The 17,151-nt window shown below is 41.2% G+C and overlaps 2 protein-coding genes across 12 annotated transcripts in view; one reads left to right on the top strand and one right to left on the bottom strand.

The window, feature by feature from the left end:
* NLN (neurolysin) overlaps positions 1-7,329 on the bottom strand; it is a 103,756-nt gene extending 96,427 nt beyond the window's left edge. For 7 of the 8 annotated variants that reach the window (XM_007973944.3, XM_007973942.3, XM_073014728.1 and 4 more), the window contains exon 1: positions 7,120-7,328. Coding sequence is in view for 2 of the 8 variants with exons in the window: in XM_007973942.3 (XP_007972133.1) it covers positions 7,120-7,160 (41 nt within the window). In the remaining 6 variants the exon portion in view is untranslated. Of the gene's footprint in view, positions 1-7,119 lie in introns of all 8 variants that reach the window. The other variant, XM_007973939.3, reaches the window with a different exon arrangement.
* Positions 7,330-7,388: 59 nt separating this feature from the next.
* Positions 7,389-17,151, top strand: part of SGTB (small glutamine rich tetratricopeptide repeat co-chaperone beta) — a 60,520-nt gene continuing 50,757 nt past the window's right edge. For 2 of the 4 annotated variants that reach the window (XM_007973946.3, XM_007973950.3), the window contains exons 1-2: positions 7,389-7,593; positions 8,702-8,823. In XM_007973946.3, the coding sequence (XP_007972137.1) occupies positions 8,724-8,823 (100 nt within the window). In that variant the 5' untranslated portion in view covers positions 7,389-7,593; positions 8,702-8,723. Of the gene's footprint in view, positions 7,594-7,948; positions 8,266-8,701; positions 8,824-17,151 lie in introns of all 4 variants that reach the window. The other 2 variants (XM_007973948.3, XM_007973947.3) reach the window with 2 other exon arrangements.

Raw genomic sequence — 17,151 nt, forward strand, 5'->3', positions numbered from 1 at the left:
CACTTTGGGAGGTGGAGGCAGGTGGGTCACTTGAGGTCAGGAGTTCAAGTCCAGCCTGGCCAACATGGTGAACCAGTTTCTACAAAAATACAAAAATTAGCTGGGCATGATGGTGGGTGCCTGTAATCCCAGCTACTCGGGAGGCTGAGGTGAGAGAATCGCTTGAACCCAGGAGGAGGACGTTGCAGTGAGCTGAGATTGCGCCACTGCACTCTAGCCCAAGCAACAGAGTGAGACTCTGTCTAAAAACAAAAAACAAAAAACAAAAAACAAAAAAGAAAGAAAAGAAAAAAAGGGTGAGTACAATTTTTCCCTCTCATCTCATCTCCTACTTACTTGCCTGACATTTATTCCATGCTAGTCACAATGGTCTCTTTACTTTCTCAAAAGCACCAGGCAGAGCCCTGCTTTCAGAGCCTTGGTATGTGCTGTTTCTCCTGCTTAGAACGACCTGCCTCAGGTATTCACATAGCACAACTGCTCACTTCTCTTAGATCATTACTCAAGTATTAATATCACTTTCTTAGCCTTTCCTGTTGACTCTACAATTTCCTTCCTATTGGTATTGAGAATTCCCCTTTCTTGTTTTACTTTTGCTCTGAAACACATTTTCCCACCTAACTTACTATATATTTTCCTTAGTTGTATCTCCCACTGGAATGTAAGTTCCATTAATGCAAAGATTTTTGTCTGCTTTGTTCATTGCTGTATCCCCAGACCTAGAATACTGTTTCGCATATAATAGACAATAAATATTTGGTGAATGAAGAAATCATCCAATCAATTCCCAATTTACTGAGAAGGAAACAGATACGGAGAACTTAAGCATTCTTGCCTAAGATCACAGTGCTAGTCAGTGGCAGAACCAGCATTCAAACTCAGGCAAGCTGTTTCTACATTTATATAGTTGACTCTATCATGCTACAAGCACTTTGTAATGCGCAGCTTGGCATTTACATATGCACTCAATACACATCAATTTCCTTGGTTCTTTATCTTTAATTTAGGTGGTTCTCCCCAAGGAAGTCCTGTGCTTTGTCTTAACCAAAGAGGTGATAATGTTTAACTTTGAGAAAGAACCAGGTTGTTTCTGACCAAAAAACCAGTTAAAAGACAACCAAAAATGAAAGAAGTCAATCCTCGGCCGAGCGCAGTGGCTCGCTCCTTTAATCCCAGCAGTTGGGGAGGCTGAGGCGGGCGAATCATGAGATCAGGAGTTCGAGACTAGCCTGGCCAACATGGTAAAACCCCGTCTCTACTAAAAATACAAAAAATTAGCTGGGCGTGGTGGCAGGCGCCTGTAATCCCAGCTACTTGGGAGGCTGAGGCAGAAGAATTGCTTGAACCTGGGAGGCGGAGGTTGCAGTGACCCGAGATCATGCCACTGCATTCCAGCCAGGGCGACAGTGTGAGACTTCGTCTCAAAAAAAAAAAAAAAAAAAAAAGAAAAAAGAAATCCTCTTTTATAACCAAATCCCTTTGTACAAATAATCTCAATCTATCTCTTGATACTTTAACTTAAAACCCTTTTTTTTTATCAGATTTTTTTTCTCAGTACTATTCTCTTAACATTTTGGAGATTATGCCTACTGGTTTTAGAGGAATAATCTCAATTTTATTTAATTACACTCAGACATGTAAATATTGTTAATTTTATTAATTTGTAATTTAGGCCGGGCCCAGTAGCTCATGCCTATAATCCCAGCACTCTGGAAGGTTGAGGCAGGCAGATCACTTCAGCCCAGGAATCAGAGACCAACTTGGGCAACACGGTGAAGCCCTGTCTCTACAAGAAATACAAAAATTAGCCGGGTGTGGTGGCACACACCTGTAGTCCCAGCTACTTGGGAGGCTGAAGTGGGAGGACTGCTTGAGCCCGGGAGGTTAAGGCTGCAGTGAGCCATGATCATGTGACTGCACTCCAGCCTGGGCAACCAAGTGAGACCCTGTCTCAAACAAACAAAAACACCAAGAAAACTGTAATTGAATTTGTCTTTCTAAGATTTTCCATATAAATAAATTTTCACATCAGAAAACAAATAACGATTTGGTTTCCAGATCACAAGTCCTGAATTTTTGTTTAGGAATTATACTCACTGAATAAACCTTCCAAAAATGTATGAAAATACAAATTATAATAAGAGAAATTTCCACTTATGAAACTGGTAAGGATAAAAAAAACATTAAAATGCTCAGTGTTGGTAACAGCATAGGAAACTAGCATTTACTTACTCACCTGGTAAGATTATAGCTTGGGAGAAAGTTTTTAAAACAGAGTAAGATGATAAGTAGACCCGAAAGGTATGCATGCCCTTTGATGTACGAATTCAATTTGTAAGAATTTATACTAAGAAAATAATTAAGGATTTGGAAAAGGACAGTAGGAATGTTTATCCAAGCACTATTACTCATTGCAAGAAGTTGGGAATAGTTGACATGCCTAAAGGTATGTATTAATCAAATTGCATATATCCCCAAAGGGAATATATTATAGCTATTTATATTTTAGAGGATGTTTGTATAATATTAAAAATTATAAAAGAATAACGACATCCTATTTGTAAAAAGAAAGTCTGTTCATAGAAGAAATGTTGAAGGCTGTTAAGAACTGGCTGTTCTAGATGGGTGGATTATGTACGTATTTAATGTTTTCTTTTGCTTGTCATTACTTGCTAAGTTTTCAATAATGAACATGCATTGCTGTCATCATTTATTTATTTATTTATTTTTGAGACAGAGTTTCACTGTTATTGCCCAGGCTGGAGTGCAATGGCACGATCTCTGCTCACTGCAACCTCTGCCTCCTGGGTTCAAGCGATTCTCATGCCTCATCCCTCATATTCTATAATATACATTAGGTTTTGCTTGGGTAGCATGCTGTGCAATCTGACTGAGGTAGGAGGAGGAATTCTCCTGGTTTGCTATGGCAATATAGAGTTTTTTTTTTTTTTTTTTAAGCCTTAGATATTATTTAGTCAAGCCCTCTTCATTTTACAATATGAGGAACCTGGGTCAGGCATGATGGCACACACCTGTAATCCCAGCACTTTTAGAGGTTGAGATGGGAGGATCATTTGTGGCCAGGAATTCTAGATCAGCTTTGGCAACATAGTAAGATCCTATCTCTACAATTTTTTAAAATTAGCTGGGCATGGTGGTGAGCACCTGTAGTCCCAGCTACTCAGGAGGCTTGAGGCAGGGAGGATTGTTTGAAACTAGAGTTTGAGACTGCAGTGAGCCATGATCATGCCTCACTGCAGTTCAGCCTGGATAGCAGTGAGACCTTGTCTCTAAAATACATACTATGTAACATACATACATACATACATACATACATACATACATAATGTAACTTGAAAGAGGTCCAAGGGAGTGAGTGATTTCTTTAAGGTCGCAAAGTGAATTGAACAGCAACTATAATCCAAACTCCAGATTCTCAGCCCACTTATTCCCAAGAAATTGGCTGAACACCCCCATCAATGATGCTGGCTGCCCAGCTGGCCTTGGGAAGCGGGTATAGCAGCTCTGACAACAAGAAAACCCAAAGGAAACTGTAAGTCAGTTAGGCAAAAGCCTAGTCACTCCATAACACTAAAATGAACTCCCAAGTGTCAGAGGAAACAGGAAAAACAGGAAAACACAGGGATCCTCCGTGTTGTCCAATATGAACTCTTTTGGAAGATACTGATTTTGAAACAGAGCCGATTCTGTGATAAAGTACAGAAGCCCTGGGTTAAGGACTACTGTATATGATGATTAACTGTGAGATATGCCCTTATATAACAAAATAGTTAATGTATTTATGGTAGCTTCTAACAAGGTAATAATTTTTTGGCTATTTATTTTCTTCCATGCATAAACAAAGAATCTAATACGACATAGCAACAGCTCTCAAAATGTAGTCCACAAACCTTAAAGGTAGAGGTGTGGGGAGGGGTTCCTGACACCCTTTCAAGGAGTCTGTGAGGTTAAAAATCTTTTGTAACAATACTAAGACATTATTTCTCTTTTTTACTTTGTGAACATTTGCACTGATGGTGAAAAGCAATGGTGGATAACACTGTTGGTACTTCAGGACAAATTGAGTCAACAGCACTAAACTGTACTAGTAGCTGTATTTTTCATTGCTATGCACTCAGGCTAAAAATAATGTCAATTTCATTTTAGAATATCCTTAATGAAATGGTAAAAAACATGAATTTTTATTAAATCTCTACCCTTGAGTTACATGTGACCAAGTACGCACAAAGCATTTCTGCTGTGTACCTGATTATAAGGGTTGTCCTGCGGATTTGGTTGCCCAAATCAAAAGCACTTTTGCAATTGGTTGAACTGTGAGCTGAAATAGCTTTTTTTCATGGAACACCATTTTTACCAGAAAAAAAACTACTGACAGACAAACCAGGGTTATTCAGACTTAAGCATGTGGCGGAAATTCTGTCAAAAATGTAACAAAGTGAGACTGTCACTTCAAGTAAAACAACTGACAGTTTGTGTTGCCAATGATACAATTCTAGCTTTCAAGTGAAAACTAGCATTTTGGAAAATCCTATCTGCCACTGTGAGCTTGACAGCTTCCCAATACTTGAAGACTTTTCTGATGAAATGGGAAGACATTAAGGAAAGTGATTGTTTGATACTGTATAATGAAATATGTCAACATTAGGAAGAACTGTATAACAGGGAACCACTAAAATTTCCGAAGGACTTATGCTTAATGTTTAAAATATCAGGCATCGATCCAACATCCATTCAAAGTGTAAGGTACACCAATGGATATTAATGTAACAGTGTAAAAAAAGTACATTGATACAGTTTCAGATTCCACTTTGTAACTAACCTTTAAAAAGCTACCATTTGTCAAACTTTGATGTGATATCAAAGAATATCCATGATTATCTTTAAAAAGCTATTAAAATATTCTTCTTTCCAACTTCATATGACTGTGAGGTGGGATTTTCTTCATCTTAAACCAAAATGAAACAGTGCAGCAGCTTAAATGCAGAGGCAGACATAAGAATCCAGTTACCTTCTATTATGTCACACATTAGTTTCGCAAAAATGCAAAACAATGCCACTCCTAGGATAACTGTTATCAAAACCAGGAAATAAGTGCTGATGATGATGTGGAGAAATTGGAATCCTTGTGTACTGCCAATGGGAATGTAAAAATGGCACAGCCACTGAAGAAAAACAATATGGTTTCAAAAACTAAACATAGTACTATCCTATGACTCAGCAATTTTCACTTCTAGGTACATATGGTATCCCAAAGAATTAAAAGCAGGGATTCAAACAGACATGTGCACATTAACGATCATAGTAGTAGTATTCACAGTAGCCAAAAGGTGGAAGCAACCCAAATGTCCAGACAAATGGATAAACAAAATGTGATATATACATACAATGAAATATTATTCAGTTTTAAAAAGGAAATCCTGACACACGCTTCAATATGAATAAACCTAAAAAACACTATACTAAATAAACCAGACTCAAAAGGACAAGTATTGTATAATTCCACTTATATAAGGGATCTGAAATAGTCAAATTCATAAAGAAAAAATAATGGTTAACCAGGGCTTTGGGGAGGAAGTAATGGGCAGTTATTATGTAATAGGTACAGGATTTCAGTTTGGGATGATGACAAAGTTCTGGAGATGGACAGTGGTGTTGGCTGTACCTCTCAATTGCACACTTTAAATTGTACACTTAAAAATTATTAAAATGGTAAATTTTGTTATACCTTACCACAATTTTAAAAACAAAACCCCACAATGTTACTCTTCTCACTGATGGGGGGGGGTTGGTTTGGAAAATAGTTATTTTTCATTAAAATCATTATGCACGTAGCCTATTTATTACTGTTTTGTAAATTAACAAATACTTAAAATTTTTCCAGCTTTAATGTCTAATATGGTAAATATAAACATATATACCATACAAACAGAAGCTCTTAGGTCCACGGTAATTTTTGAAAGGTAAAGGGGCCCTGAGAATAAAAAGTTTGAGAATTGCTCTTATATGAAGATTTATTTCCTCTTCTCACACCTGCATTATGTGAAGATCTTCATTTCTTGGTATAACTTCATTTGACAGTTATATTGATTGCAGCCTGGAGACCAGCAAAAAACGACAGGCTGAAATATCACAGATCATCACATTAACTCTTTGTAATTACCACTGTCGCCTGCCTGCTCCCTAACTCTACGGACTGAGCAACACAAAGCTCCATCCATTCAGAGGAGTGGCAATGTGCAAAAGGGAACTGTAGAAAGCTTAAATGCTGACATGTTACAAAGTAGTTTTGTTGATAGCTAGCAAGAAGCACACATTTTCTTTTTTCTGTTGAATCTTCATTTGGATTTACAGTTCTGGGCAGATTTGGAAACGGGGATGGTGGCGGCATTGTTTCCGAAAACCAGCGCATTCGTGCAAAGAATCTAATTCCCTCACCATCTTGCTACTGGTCTGTTGCAGTGGGGTGTGGTTAGAGGGCTAGGAAGCAATCCAAAACAGCAGCTCAGGCTGCCCAAGGCCGTGTACAAGCGATCATTTTCTCCATTTTGGGCCAGGTCAATTGGCACCAGCAAGAGGCAGAATGTTTCATGGGGAGGAGGAAAATAAAAAAGGAAGTTAGAGAGCATGGACGGAAATAAGCAACACCACCAAAGAGGTTTCATCTCAGGTGGATGTTAAACCATTGGAATGCTAATAATGGGCGCAAGGAGCAAACAAAATTGTTCTGAGTCCACAGCTGCGGCACTTTTAATGACAGGTGTGCAGTTCTGCATTGGGGTTGAAAGTGAAATGATTTTCTTATCCAAACTATTTGCATTCATTTTGGGCCGCGTTTGTGACCAGCCTCGCTGACTGCGGCTGAGGCAGTCCCAAACAAAGGGGAATGGACGTCCTCCCGAGGGAGCGGAGGCGGGAAAGGTGGCCCCAGGTGGCCGCGCCAGGTGTGCCCAGGGGTCCACCTTGCAAGCCGCGGGGAGGGTACGTCCCAGGAGCGTCGGAGAGGCGCGGTCGGGAAGGGTTGGGTCCGGGCTCCAGGCACCACACGGCGAAAGACCCCGCCCTGCCCACGGCCAAGGTTAACCCGCGCGCTGGAGGTACCTGCGGAGGCTTCGCACAGCCAAAAGGCACCGGGCGATCATGGGAGCGCTGAGAGGCTGGCGGCGGTGGGCGCGTGGTCCTTCAGCGTGGTGCGACAAGGCGTGCGGCAGCGCCTGGGCGCCCGGGAGTCGCGAGCCGGCCTAGCCGCAGAGGCCACAGTGGCTGCCGGGCCAGCGCCCTCCCACGTGCGGCAGCTCCACGCCGGCGCCTACCAGCCCCGCCCCGCGCCGTGCCCCGCCCCAGCCCGCGCGTCCGGCCCCGCCCCAGGGGCGGTGCTGGCCAGACCCAGCCGCTGGAGCGAGAGCACAGCCGGGTGGGCTTTGGGGTTGGCGCACTGGGGGCCGGGGAAGTTTGCGCCGCCGGGCCCAGTGCTGCGATCCCGAGCCAGGCTTCAGCCCCGAGGACTAGGAGTCGGGCGGGCCGGCCTACGGAACCCCGCGGGCTAGCAGCCGTCGTCTCGCGTCCTCCTGCTTGGTAAGGGGGCTTCTGTCTGGCGAGGGTGCCTCTCCCGCCGCCCCGGACCGAGGCCCGCACTGGCACTCGCTGCACACCGGGCAGGGCCGAGGCGAGGCCGGGTGCCCGAGGGAGGACGGGAGGGAGGGGGAGCTCGATGCGCTCTGGGGAGAGGAAGGGGGAGAAGCCTGGACGAGGCTGGGCATCTCTTTCCCTCTTTGCACCCCCTTTCCCCCCCTTTCTGCTTTTACCTTCTGCCCTGGGGCCTTATTTATTGCTTGTGACCCCGTGGCCTAGAGGCTGACATCGCCTTTAAAATAACTACACAAATAATAAACATTATAGCGGCGGGTACCACACCCTGGCTTTGAATTAGGGAACCTGGGGAACAGATGGATGATGCGATTTAGTGGAAATCAGCCATGAATGCCGGCTGGCCCTGCGCCACTGTTTGGATGCGATAGTATTCCATGTGAATGAACATGACCGGGAGCTTCCAGCTTGTCCACGAGAGCACAGCTTCTGCAGGGAGCGCCGGTCGACTTGTAGTATCCATCGACTTGGGCAGCGATTTCCTGACATGTCTGCTGATTAAATAGAAATGCCATTTTTATTAAGAACGACACTCACCAGTTGAACAACCTTTCGCGAATGTGTTTCCTCATCAAATAACTCTCAACCTACAAAAAGTAGGTAGTGTACATTATTAATACTTTTTTTAGGTCCCATGAAATACAGGAAGATGCTTGGTTATAGATCAGCTTTTAGTCAGCAGTATGAAAGCCTCTCAACTTAGTACTGAGGCCTTTAGGGGATTTCTGTATGGTGAGATACTCAGTGACAGTCTAAGCTTATGCTGTACTTGTTTTGAAGACATTTTTACTTATTCCAAGATTTAACATACTCTTATACCACTGGGTATTAATGAAAATATGTAATAAATTACCTTCACAATACTTTGTGCTCTCCTGACTCTTAAAAAAAAAAAAAAAGATGAACGGTCATACAGTTTTGTGTTTTGTTTTTACCTTTAATACAGTTTATAACCTGTATCATCTTTGTAATTTATGACTTTTCTGACTGATTCTTCAGAATAACTTAGTTCAGTGTTTTCATTTTTCTTATCAAGGAAAAGTGTTTAAGCTTCTAAAATGTCATCTATCAAGCACCTGGTTTATGCAGTTATTCGTTTCTTACGGGAACAAAGTCAGATGGACACTTACACCTCCGATGAACAAGAAAGTTTGGAAGGTATGCATCTGCTCTTTGTGTTCATTTATATTATAATTATAAACGAGGACTAAAATAGCTGTAAGCCCAGCTTGATGATCTATTGTAACAAAAATCAGAATTTTCTTTGATCTTTCAAGGAGAGGCCTGATTATAAGGTTATCGTATTTCCATTTTCTGAAGCTTGTTTTGTTTAACAACAAATTAAGAGGACTATTGTTCATTTATTGAACAACTACTATATGTAGAAAGTATGCTGTTCGTATTATAGGCAATGTTTTCTTCACAGCAACTGTTATGTTAGTATTATCCCCATTTAACAAATGAGAAAATGAAACCAGGGCCAGACTTGGTAGCTCATGCCTGTAATCCCAGCACTTTGGGAGGCCGAGGCTGGTGGATCATTTGAGGTCAGGAGTTCGAGAGCAGGCTGGGCAACATGGCAAAACCCTGTCTCTACTAAAAATACAAAAAGTAGCCAGGTGTGGTGGCACTTGCCTGTAGTCCCAGCTACTCGGGAGGCTAAGACAGGAGAATGGCTTGAACCCAGAAGGCAGAGGCTGCAGTAAGCTGAGATCACATCACTGCACTCCAGCCTGGGCCATGAGGGAGATCCTGTCTCAAAAAAAAAAAAAGAAAAGAAAATGAAACCAGATAACACAGCTGATATGTGATAAAGCCTGGTTAATACTCTGAAGATCTTGTTGTCTGCATTTCCTAATAGGAAAGCATCCAGTTTAGAAATAATATATAAAAATACCTGAGTCATTTTAATAGCACTATGTAAAAGTCTAATAATTATACCACTAGTAAGATCTGACCAGTGCCTAATTTGGAACTTGAAATGAAAGCATTTCACCTGTGTTTTACATTAACTTTAATATTGGCTTCAGTAATCTATAAAGTTGAACAGGACGTAGGTGATGGCATCGTGTGTTTCCTCGACACCATCTTTGTTCTTCATGTTTATGTGTTACAAAATTTAAATTCAGTACAACCATAACAAGGTAGAATTCGGAAGATGGGCTTGTGGAGGTTCAGTGAATCTGGTGTCCCTGTGGCCTAAAGTCTTTTATTTATTTATTTATTTTTTGAGACAGGGTCTGTCTGGCTTTGTCACCCAGGCTGGAGTGTAATGGCACGATCTCGGCTCACTGCAACCTCCACCTCCTGGGCTCAAGTGATCCTCCCACCTCAGCCTCCCAAGTAGCTGGGACTTCAGGAGTACACTACCATGCCTGGCTAAGTTTTTTATTTTTTTTTTGTAGAGACAGGGTTTCGCCATGTTGCCCCGGCTGGTCTCAACCTCCTGGGCTCAAGTGATCCACTCGCCTTGGCCTCCCAAAGTACTGGGATTACAGGCATGAGCCAGCCCTCCCAGCCCTAAAGTCTTAATTATTGCAGTAAGAGTGCATGTGGAAGAACTTAATAAATAACAGTATAGTTTAAATTTCCCATCTTAAAACTGCTTCTGTAATTTCAACAAGCACTTCCCTGTGAATATGCTTTTAGGAGGTGGAGATGAAAATTGGGCATTTGCTCTAAATCTGCTTGCAGTCTGGTTAGATGATGTCTTTCCAGGTGGCAGTGAGAGGAGCAGGTGATGCACAGTTGGAGAACATTGCCATCAGTCCATTTAATATTAAGGTCTTTTTGTTCTTGATGATTAGACTATGTGAAGATAAAGTTGATTGGTTATCTAAGGAGAATGTTAGTTATGATTGCTCTGTAGCAAACAGATAAATGCAGTCATTTAAGAAAAATGTTTCTTTTCTAATCAAAGGCAGCATAAAAGTTTTAAGGGCCAGAAAGAAAATTGAGGGTTTTTTTTTTTTTTTTTAAACCAAGATGTTATGTCCTATTTTTAGGATGGTATTCAGCCAAAAATATGTGCCTTCAGCTGTTTGTTATATATGGCAGTCAGAAAGGGTGCCAATTGTTTTTGACTGACCCCTATTTTTGACTCTGTGAGTCTAATTTAATTGAACATGAAATCATGTGGAGGTGTCTGCCCACCTTCTAGACATTTTTAAAAGCCCTGGGAAAGAATCCTCAGTTCTGATACCAGCTTTACCACTACTGTGAAGCTGATGTATCATCAGCTTTGTCTTGCCATCAGATTATGTCACCCACTCCTCAATTATTGTCATCTACTGACATTTGCTTCATTCCTTGACTAATTGTGGTTCCTGTTAACTGTCACTCTCTCTAGCACTACTTCTATTTAGTTCTTGGCAATTGCAATATACTGATAGATGATTATTTTAGTTCCCTGGCTCTCAGTTCTTGACCTCGTCCAGTGATCTCAAACACTTGATCATATTCTAGATCAGTGGTTCTCAACTCGGGGGTGATTTTGCAGTATCTGGATACATTCTGATTGTCACAACTGGGTGAGGGGGGTGGCTGGTATTACTGGCATTAGTGAGTAGGTAGAGGCCATGGATGCTGCTAATGCACAGGACAGCCCTTCACAAGAAGAAATTACGTGATCCAGAAGGTCAGTATGTAGAGATTGAGAAAGCCTTCCCTAGACTTAATCATTACCAGAATTGCATTCCTCCCCTAATCTCTGTCCCAAACATTTTACTTCCTGACCACTATTGCCTGTCCTTCCAAGCTCACTCCCTCTAGAATCCCTACTCCAGCTATTCTTTGACCCAACCAATACCTCCAATCTGTTCATCCCTCACCTTTTCCCACACCTCTTGTTACTCATCTTAAATTCCATGGTTGATAATTACAATTATTCCCTCGTAACTCTTTCCCTTTCTTGCAAAGCCCAACTTTGTTTAAATCCAGCTCTCCACCTACTCTGTGCCCACCTACTCACACCCACTCATGTATATAGATGGAGCAAAACACACAACTTTGCTGACTAGTCCCACTTGAAATTCATGGCTCTGAACTTCAGGCAGCCTTTAATGCTTTAATGCTGTCAGGCAATCACGCCCTCTGTTCCAAGTTCATTCGTACATTTATTTTCCTAGATGACCATTTTAACACTTTCTCATATCTTCTGAAACCCTCAAACCTCTTTCACTGTCCTCACTTTTAGTTGGTTACTTTGCTTTCTACTCCACCAAGAAAACTGAAATAATAAGAAAATAGCTGGGTACGACAGCACTCACATACTCGGCCTGCCTGCCTGTTTGCCTAGCTATTACCATAGGTGGACTATTCGCGCCTAAATGGAAACCCTTCTACTGGTATACTAGATCCCATCCTCTCTCACCTACTCCAGGATATCACTCTAGTTTTTTTATTATCTTATAAAATTTTCATACTCTACTGGATCATTTCCATCATAATATAAACTTACCATTATTCTCCCTTCTTCGAAAAAGCAAAAATAAACAGCAAATAATTATTTTACCATACTACCCCCAACCCATTACTGCTTAATTGTATGTCTCCCTTTGCAGCAAAACCATTTGTCTATGCTTGCTTTCTCCAAACCCTCTCCTTCTATTCTTCTTAAACCCATTCTGATTAAGCCTTTGCCTCTCTCTCTCAATCTATACCACTCTCCTCAAGGTCATTAGTGATTTCTGTGTTGTTTAATTTAATGGTCAGTTCTCAGCTTTCATCTGAGTTATTAGCTGTCATTGATAATGTTGATGGTCATTTCCTCACTGCCCCCACCCCCACCCCCAGTATATTTTATTTAGTTTCCAGGATACCTCATACTTTCTTGGCTTTCTTATCTCATTGTTTGCTTCTTTTCTGTCCCCTTTGCTGGTTCCTCTTCTTTTCCCTGACCTGGCGTACCCAGAGTCCGCTGCTTGATCCTCTTGTCTTCATTATCTATACCCATTTCTTTGGTGATATCATTCAGCTTCTTAGCCTTAAATACCCTGTATCTATATGCTATTTCCCAAATTTATGCCCTCAGCTCAGACCTTTCTCCTGAAGGTCTTCTTATATCCAAGTACCAACTAGATATCTCCACTTGCATGTCTAATAGGCATCCCAAATTTAAATTGCCAAAACCGAACTTCTGATTCCCCCACCCAAAATCTGTTCTATGTGCAATTTCCCTATCTCTGTTTATGGCAGCTTCATCTTTTCTGTTGTTCAGGCCAGAAACTTGGGTATCATTCTGGACTCTTCTCTTTCTCAAATACTCTGTAACTAATCATTCAATAAATCCTGTCAGCTACACTTTCAAAATATGTCTAGAGTTTGACATTTCTTATCATCTCCACTGATATCACCTCTGGATAGAACTATTTCTTGGCTGTTTTAGTGTGGCAGCCTCTAACTGGTCTCTCTGCTTCTCTTCTTGCCCCTCCATTGGCTGTTGCAAACACAGGCATCAGGGATCTTTACGAACAGAGTATGTCAGTTTCTATCATTTATCTACTCAAAACGTGACTTAAGTAACATGACTCCTCATGTTACTTAGTCATTGTTTGAAGGATCTATATAATTTGACTTCTGTGACATATTTTTGACCTCCTCCTCCCCTTTCTCATTTGGCTTCAGCCATATTAGCTTTCTCTTTATAAATGTACCATATCCTCTTGCCTATGGGCTTTTGATCTGGCTGGTTCCTCTGCCTGGAATGGTCTTCACAGATAATGGTAACACTCCCATCTCCTTCAAGTCTTTTTAAATCTCTTTTCTCAGTAAGGCCTACTCTGAACTCTCTGTTAAGCCTTCAGCTGTGGGCCAGGTGTGGTGGCTCACACCTGTAATCCCAGCACTTTGAGAGGCCAAGGCGGGCAGATCACCTGAGGTCGGGAGTTTGAGACCAGCCTGGCTAACAGGGTGAAACTCCATCTCTACTGAAAATACAAAAATTAGCCAGGCGTGGTGGCATACGTCTGTAATCCCAGCTACTCAGGAGGCTGAGGCAGGAGAATAGCTTGAACCAGGGAGGCACAAGTTACAGTGAGGCAAGATTGCGCCACTGCACTCCAGCCTGGGCAACAGAGCGAGACTGTCTCAAAAAAACAAACAACAACAACAAAACCCTGCAGCTGCTTTTCTGCTCAACTGCCCACACTCTCCATCTTCCTTACCCTTTACTACCTGTTTATTGCTTATGGTCCACCACTCCATCCCCTACTAGGAAGTAAACCCCAAGAGGTTAGAGGTCTTTTCTGTTTTATTCACTGATATGTTGAAAGTGTCTAGAAAAATGCTTGACACATGACAGGTGCTTAATAAATATTTGTTGAATTGAATCCAATGGTCTTGGGCATTTGCCTTGGTTGGTTTGGATCTTCGTTTCTAAGTCTATTTGGCAGACATACTTGCCTCCTCGCAGCCAATATATTTGTGAAGAGAATCTGAATCAGTGAATGGCAGGTACATAGCATGTGAAAACTTTTGAATTAAGTGTTATACAGATGGGCTGTGGTATTACTGAATAGAATTCTTCACTCACCTTTCTCTATCAGTACCAGACTATTTTTGTTTGGTGTTACAGTGGAACAATAAGTATATATAGTATTTCTTTAGATTTTGTGACTTATTCCTGAATGTCTATTATTTTAAATAGGAATAAATAGGAATAGATTCTTCTAAAAGGAAGATCAAATGTCATAATCTCTGTTTGATAAATGAGAATCTTGAGGTAAATGTAAGTTAAATTGTTGTACCCAGGTTATTTAATTTTTTTGGCCTGGATCAATAAGGATAATGAGACAGTCCTGGGTTCCAAGGCTGTGGTTAGCTTTGTTCACTAAATCATATGCCTTTCTAAATATGTGTTATTGTTGAACACTATACATTTTGGCAACTAGGTTTACTTATCAAAATAGAATTGCGTTTAGAAAAACAAAAAGGCCACCTCCTTTAGGGATACTTAATTGTATCTAGTACGTGCCAGATCTGTGATGTGAGGTTAGTGGCAGCAGAGATAAAGAAGGTGGACTGGACTGCCTTCAGAACATAGGGCATAAAATCCCTCAGAGTTATCACATGGACTTTTCACCTGTCAGTGTTTAGCTCTGAAGTTCCATAATTTAGTGTTTTGCTAAGGGCTTGGTTGGGTACTGTCTATCTTTTACAAGGCTGTAAATTAATTTTTTTTGGTGGGGAGGCAGATAAATGCTGTCTTCCACAGATTTGATTCTTTTTATTTCCTCCAAATTCAAATGTGACTTTCACTGCAAAGAAGGCAGTAGATTAAGTTGATTGAGCGTCTACCTTTGCCAGACCCTGTTAAAGTCGAAGATGAATAAGATGTAGGCCCCGCTAGGGATAAAAGACTTTAAGGAAAACAAGATGTAGACTGTTTAATATGGGAAGACAAACATTTAAGTGCATATAATACAGTGTGATAAGTACAATAATGGAAACGTGTACAAGCCACATGGCAAAGTATAGGAAATGACCAATCTGATCAAGAAGACAAGATGTTTATCAAGAATAAATATATACATATACATACTTTTTTTTTTTGAGACGGAGTCTTGCTCTGTTGCCCAGGCTGGAGTGCAAGGGCACGATCTCAGCTCACCACAACCTCCGCCGTCCAGGTTCAAGTGATTCTCCTGCCTCAGCCTCCAGAGTAGCTGGGATTATAGGCACCTGCCACCATGCCTGGCTAATTTTTTTTTGTATTTTTAGTAGAGACGGGGTTTCACCATGTTGGTCAGTCTGGTCTTGAGCTCCTGACCTCAGGTAATCCACCCTCCTTGGCCTCCCAAAGTGCTGGGATTAGAGACATGAGTCACTGTGCCTGGCCACATACATTATTATTATTATTACTACTGTTATTATTTTAAATAGCAGTCTTCGTGGCAATGAGAGCCTATTTTCTTGTGGCCCAGTATTTTACGTGCAAGTACAACTGCTTGGTAGGAATAGAAAGGGAGAGAATAGGGATGGGTAAATAGTAGTAGGGCTTGGTAGGAATAGAAAGGGAGGAGAATAGGGATGGGTGAACAGTAGATTATTTTGTATCTAAAAGACCCTTTGACTTTTTATCATTGGTAATTTAGTTTCTTATTAAATCCCTCTCTAAGGAGAATTGTTCTGTGATTACTGAAAGTAATAGTGTTTCTTTTATGACAGAGGTAATTTCCCCAGGACTGCAATTCATACATAATGTATCTTTTAAAAGTCACATACAAGTATAAGGGAATCTACTTCACACTGTCTGGAAATACACTGGGCGTTTTGGGTACATTCTCATCTCATTGAGCCAGGAGTGAATTCCTTTCCAAAGGTGAGCACTGTCAGGATGAGAATCTGCTTCCCTTCCCCTCAAAGGGTAATTGTAGAGAGGACAGAATATATGCTATCCGCTATTAACTACCTGCTCCCATTTTCTCGAATCCCAAGTTTTCTCTCTAATTCATTCTCAATGTTCCTACCAGACTTTTAGTTCTAAACATAATTTAGTTATGTTACTCTCCTTTACTAATGTATTTAATGGCTCTCCATTTGCTCATTTCTTGAAGTCTAAATCTTTTTAAAAATGCCATTTCAGGTGGCTTGTCATCTACACAGACTTCTTTTGTTTTTTGAAGACAGAGTCTCACTCTGTCGCCCAGGCTAGAGTGCAGTGGGGTGATCTCGGCCCACTGCAACCGCTGCCTCCTGGGTTCAAGCAATTCCCATGCCTCAGCCTCCCGAGTAGCTGGGATTACAGGGGCATGCAACCACGTCCGACTAATTTTTATGTTTTTCGTGGAGATGGGGTTTCACCATGTTGGCCAGGCTGGTCATGAATTCCTGACCTCGGGTGATCTGCCTTCCTCAGCCTCCCAAAGTGCTGGGATTACAGACGTGAGCCACCGAACCTGGCCTCTAATGACAGACTCCAAACATAATCCCTCACCATGTCTTTCCATCCACTGTATACCCTATCCATACCAACCATTTATTTTGCATACAATAAAAATAGACAAGGCCCCATCATCATTTAACATGCTTTATATTTTGCTTATATATGTTGTCTTCCTTTATTAAAATATAAGCTTTATCATGTAGACAGTGATTTTTTTCTGTTAGGTTTATTACTGTTTCTCTACCACCTTAGACTAGTGCCTTACACATAGTAGGCACTTGGCAAATTTGCATGGATGAATGAATTTTTAAAATCTATCTTCACATGAGTACACCAGGATTAATATTAAGTGCTTCTTCCTATGTGCTGGGGGCTATGTTCTGTTACTATTAGTGTTTTTAATTAATGGAGAATTCGGTTTCTCACATTTTTTTAAAAAAAGATAATATTTTAGGTTTGTAGTGAGAGTACTTTTTTTGATTTGTTTTTGTTTTTGTTTTTTTGAGATGGGGTCTCGACCCAGGCTGGAGTGTAGTAGTGAGATCTTGGCTCACTGTAACCTCCTCTTTCCAGGCTCAAGCAATCCTCCTAACTTAGCCTCT

This window comes from Chlorocebus sabaeus, chromosome 4 (assembly GCF_047675955.1).
Source record: "Chlorocebus sabaeus isolate Y175 chromosome 4, mChlSab1.0.hap1, whole genome shotgun sequence".
NCBI lineage: Eukaryota > Metazoa > Chordata > Mammalia > Primates > Cercopithecidae > Chlorocebus > Chlorocebus sabaeus.